The sequence below is a fragment of the Oreochromis niloticus genome, linkage group LG7 (assembly GCF_001858045.2).
Source record: "Oreochromis niloticus isolate F11D_XX linkage group LG7, O_niloticus_UMD_NMBU, whole genome shotgun sequence".
Lineage (NCBI taxonomy): Eukaryota > Metazoa > Chordata > Actinopteri > Cichliformes > Cichlidae > Oreochromis > Oreochromis niloticus.
The window spans coordinates 26,367,876-26,372,821 of record NC_031972.2 but is presented as its reverse complement, the minus strand read 5'-3'; the positions used below and the strand labels follow the sequence as shown (position 1 = coordinate 26,372,821).

At 40.5% G+C, this 4,946-nt stretch overlaps 1 protein-coding gene across 1 annotated transcript; it reads left to right on the top strand.

Moving 5' to 3' along the window:
- Positions 1-1,078: 1,078 nt before the first annotated feature.
- LOC100692699 (claudin-23-like) lies at positions 1,079-4,161 on the top strand. Its single transcript, XM_005451396.4, has one exon. The coding sequence runs from the start codon at positions 1,179-1,181 to the stop codon at positions 2,007-2,009; it is 831 nt and encodes a 276-aa protein (XP_005451453.1). The 5' UTR covers positions 1,079-1,178; the 3' UTR covers positions 2,010-4,161.
- Positions 4,162-4,946: the final 785 nt, after the last annotated feature.

Genomic DNA, 4,946 nt, shown 5'->3' with positions numbered 1-4,946 from the left:
AATAAACGAACAATAAATATAGTAGAGTAAGAAAATAAATATACACTTTAGGACTCGGGGTAAAGGGATCAATAACAATTTAAAATTTATAATTTACAGTTTGATGATTTAAAGTCTCACACGTAACCCGTCGAAAGGGGAGGGAGACCTGCTGCTTCCAAATAGAGCACATTTCATTCATAATGTTGTAAATCCAAGCCCATTATGTATTCATGATTTGAATCCTGGGTTGTGTGAAATCCCAGAAATACACCCTAGACAAAGTTAATCTGTGAACTAAGGTGTAGGTCTATTAGGTTATGTTGTGGTGATCCTCTGGTTGAGGGATGGGTGTTCATACTGGAGTGCAAAATTAAAACCAATGGAAGATGGACAAGAAAAGTTCAAAGCCATCAGGTGCTCAGTTTAGAAAAAAGAGAAAAGAAGATGGCTAGAGGGAGTGTTCGCCCAGGGCGCCAAACAGGCTAGGACCGCCACTGGCCCTAGTAATATATTTATTCTTTATTGATATTGAAGTTTATCAATTTTGGTCGTTTCTGTGTTTTTATTCTTATAGCATGATTTAACTGGTGTATGGAGCTGATGTGTCTTATGTATGTGTTACTGGTGTATGCAACTCTACTGAATACACTGCTCTCTTTCTTAATCAGGACAATTAAGAAAAATCTCAAAACTTTTTCTGATTTGAATTATTTAATGAAACCGAAGTTCCCTATAATTATAACTTGCATACGTTTTTAAGTCTGGGTAGGTTACAAAGTGGATGCTTTAAATACCTCCTAAAAGCGGAAGACAGTCGCACCACGCTTCAGACAGCTGCTCTGAAAAGAAAAATCTCTATCTTTCTTATCCTTTATCACTTATCACACTTTGCCACGACAAAAAGCCTCATCGAAACTCCCCCTCCCCTCAGCCAGCGCGCTTCGCTTTTTGCAGTTACATTTGAAGATGCAAGTGCACCCCACCCATTTGCACACAGCGCCACACCTGTCCTATTTGGGGACAGAGGCAGGCAGGTGAGGATGAAGGCCCGCCCACTGCTGAGTTTCAGTCGGACTTGTTTTTTTAGTTGAAGCCGTCAAAGCTGATCGCCTCAGTAGAAATTAGTCACAACAACTGGTTTGGGAGTAAGAAGAGGCACATCATCATTATCAGCAGCAACAACAACAACCGTGATCATGCCGAGGCAGTCAGCGCAGGAGTGGATTCGGCTGTCTATGCGTACTCCGGGCATCCTGATCTTCGGGATGGTCATGGCTCCCTGCGGCTGGGTGTTGGACTTGGTCGCGACCGTGGCCCCAAACTGGAGGACCCTGAGCAATATTAACACTTTTCCCAGCGATCAGTTCATTCAGCAAGGAATCTGGGATATTTGTATTGCATCTACAATAAGCTCCACTTCTCAGTGCGGCCAAACGGACACCCAGTACTTCAGTAACAAGATCATACAGCCTGCACAGGGTTTGATGGTGGCCTCTCTCATCGTGACTCTAGTCGGGTTGGCTGTTGCCATCCCGGGGGTCCGCTGCTGGAAAGACAGGCCTAACTGGGTCGTTGCCGGTCTGGGTGGACTGCTGATCTTTTGCTCAGGCGTCTTGACCATCATACCGATTGCTTGGTACACCCACATCCCCCCAAACATCACAACGCCCGGAATCAATACAGCAGCAGTAACCCAGCAAGTCGGCTACTGCATCATTCTGGGCTACATCGGCGGGATATTTGAAGTCTTGGGCGGTTTCGTTATGTTCATCGGGATCTGCCGCTGCTGCGGAGGAAAGAACCGAGGAGAGGTCCGGGTTGAAGAGGTCACGCGTCGCAGAGAACCAAAGACACCCAGGCGCGTTGAAGTGCCGAATCTCAGTCGGGCCAGGACCGCTGCCAGCAACAGTAGCGTCCCGTACTCCAGTTACTCAGGTGATGACGATGTGTCCTTCCCACGGGCCAAGAGCCCCCCTGCCCGCTCAGTGAACACCGTCAACAGCAGACCCTTTGATGCCGACCTGTGAGAAGCTGAGGGTACCCAACACAACTGACCATCAACACAGGAAAAGAAAACTTTAAAAACGGGACTAAGATGAAAAATCTTTTAGCAAATTACTGCAATAACACAAATAAGTCAGAACACACTCCTTCTAGAGATATTTTGGGGCCATAAAGGAATTTTCCAGTGGTAAGAGATCAAATAACCTACTTTAGATTTTACCAGATAATTGTTAAAACTCTCCAGTAAGTGAAACAGGTTCATTTGCAATAAGTGTTGCAGTGTTTCATCATTAATAGTTGAGGGAAATAGAACAGAAAAGTTTTTTAATGTATGTGTGGCAGGGTCATGGCTGCTTTTTAATGTGACTGTGGATGGACCAGACCCACTGATTGTAGTTAATTAAATTATCATTGTAATAGATTATAGTCAAGTAGTACTGTCCAGTGTATAATGAATAATATGAAAGTGGAAGGAGACCTGCCTGCAATGGAGGACTCTAGAGTATTAAAAAAGTAAATTACATTAAAACTGATTCATGGAGAAAAAATATTATTCTAATTAGCTCAAAGTTAATCTGTGTAAACTCTGATCTTAAAACATGACTCTGAAGCTGTAAATATCCCTCATCCTGAAGGAAGCTTGAACATCTAGCTGTGTGTAGCTGTGTGGCTACATTAAATACCCTCTTTTATGTAAATGCTGTATAGTTATGCACTTTACAGTTCCTTCATCTTGAACCCTGAAATGATTACGTGTACTCACTGATCTGTGATACAAATGCTGTTAATTAAATTTGCTCTGTTTACAAACAACACAAAGACTTAGTCCATTTTTAAAACTTTTCTAATGTAATGTAGCTAAAGTAAAGCAACAACTTTAACAAAGAAAAATCCATAACAGAAGGAATATCGATGGTGGCCTGTGTTGCTGACTGATATAGAAGCACAGAAAAGGTTATTTATAGCAGGACTATAGAAGAGTCATAACTCTATGTTCTCTGATCTACATACATGTTATGTGATCCACTGCTGTGCCATGCCTAGTCAAACGCATAGAACGTGAAACATTTTACAGTGATGTATATTTTTCTTTCACCCAGTTTGCTGTCTTAACCTCATAAGTATACAGACAATGCAGTCTGACCGGTCTGAGAGGTTGGTTTCTTTGTTCACCTTGTCCGACTACATTAGCTCTTTTGTATCAGCTGCCCTAGCATTTGAAATGAGGTGAAAATGTCATGAACGTTTGTCCCTCTATAGTCTCCACTAAGTCTTTTGTTGTACATAAATCGGGCTCTACAAAATGACAGTGTGGTTCTCCCTGCAAGACCTGTTGCATGTCACAGCAGTGGAACAGACTTAGATGATGAATAAGAATGTTTTTATTACAGTTCTTTGTGTGCTGACACTGCCCTAAAAAACAGATCAACTCCCAGTGATTAAACCGAAGAATAAAGACTTTGAAGGAAGTACACTGTCCCCAAAAATATTTTAAGTATCTTGAAAGTCCGGGTTCAAATGAATATCTGACTGGGGTCCTATTGTGTGGAGTGCTCCCTGTGCCTGCATGGGTTTTCTTCAGGTATGCCGGCACATTGACGTCCTCCCACAGTTAAAAGACGCCACCTATTAGGTTAATTAGTGATTCTAAATTGTTTATAGACGTGAATAGTTGGCTGTCTCTCTGTGATGGCTGCCAGCTGGTAGGATGTACACGAACATTTGGGACACAGGTTCCTGCAACTCTAAAATGGATTAGCAGTTAAGAAAAATGGATGGATGCATGGATGAAAATGTTGTAATTGTCTAATTTCTTCAGTTCTACTCCAAAAAAAGACAAAAATAATAGCAAAGATTTGAGGAGGTGCTGTGTTTCTTCACACTGCTGTGGATTAGAATGCCTTGAACAACTTACTAAACAATATTTGTGTAATTGCTATGATTTCTACATATATCCTTGTATCATTTCCCCCTTTTTAACAAATGCAAAATTATTTTGGGTTAAACATTATTATGTTCATACTATTTGTATTTAGTCGTGTATGTTTTTATTTTTTAAATTTTTTTTTAATGTTATTCATTCATCTGCACCTATGTGCATGTGTATGTTGCAGTGTGTATTTTTATTTTTATGTGTATATTTAAATATATACTCCCAGTGGATGGTCAAGACAAGCCATGTCACATGATGTGATTATCATATGATACATATAACTATAAAATTATCATATAAGTTATATCATGCGATATAGTCTTGTCAGTCTGAGTCGTTGGTTTCTTTGCGCATATCATCCAACAACATTATCTCTTTAATTTCAACCTTCTTAGTATCTGAAATGAGGTAAAAACAAAAAAAGCTATATTCTTAGGTAATTTTCTAACATGGCTATTGTGACAGTTTAGTGAGTGTTTAGCAAAGGATGGGTGTGTACCTGCTGGTAAGTTGTTAGAAATTTCTGGGATGAAAACTCCAAGAGTGTGAATGTGAAAAACAGGGAATAACAAGGTTTTCCCTGAAATTATGGGTTGAAGACAGGATCTTGTTGCCTGGTGGTCAGTCTCCCAGCAGCGATCTGGAACGCGACCACTATAGAGACAGGACTGTATCACTGTGCTGACGGAATTATATATTTATACTCTTATGATCTAAAACAATAGAACTGTCTGCCTAATATTGTGCAGGTCCCTTTAATGCAGCCAAAACAGCTCTGACCACTTAACAGATGGACTTGACAAGACTTTAGTTCACCAAGGTGTTATGTTCTGTAGAAGAAAGAGAAAGGGTTTAATGTTTTAATCTGGGAAATTGATCAGTTTGTCATGTTCCTTAAACAATTTCAGAACAACTTGTACAAAAAAAATGTCATTGCCATCAAGGAATCTCTTGAAACAGGTCATGGCAAAAGGCCTGAGCAGGGTTTTGCTAAAGGGGAGTTTTTCTTTAACGCTATTGCCTAGTG

What these genes read in the sequence shown, in the direction of transcription:
- LOC100692699 (XM_005451396.4), top strand. Translation starts at nt 1,179, where the DNA reads ATGCCGAGGCAGTCAGCGCAGGAGTGGATTCGGCTGTCTATGCGTACT.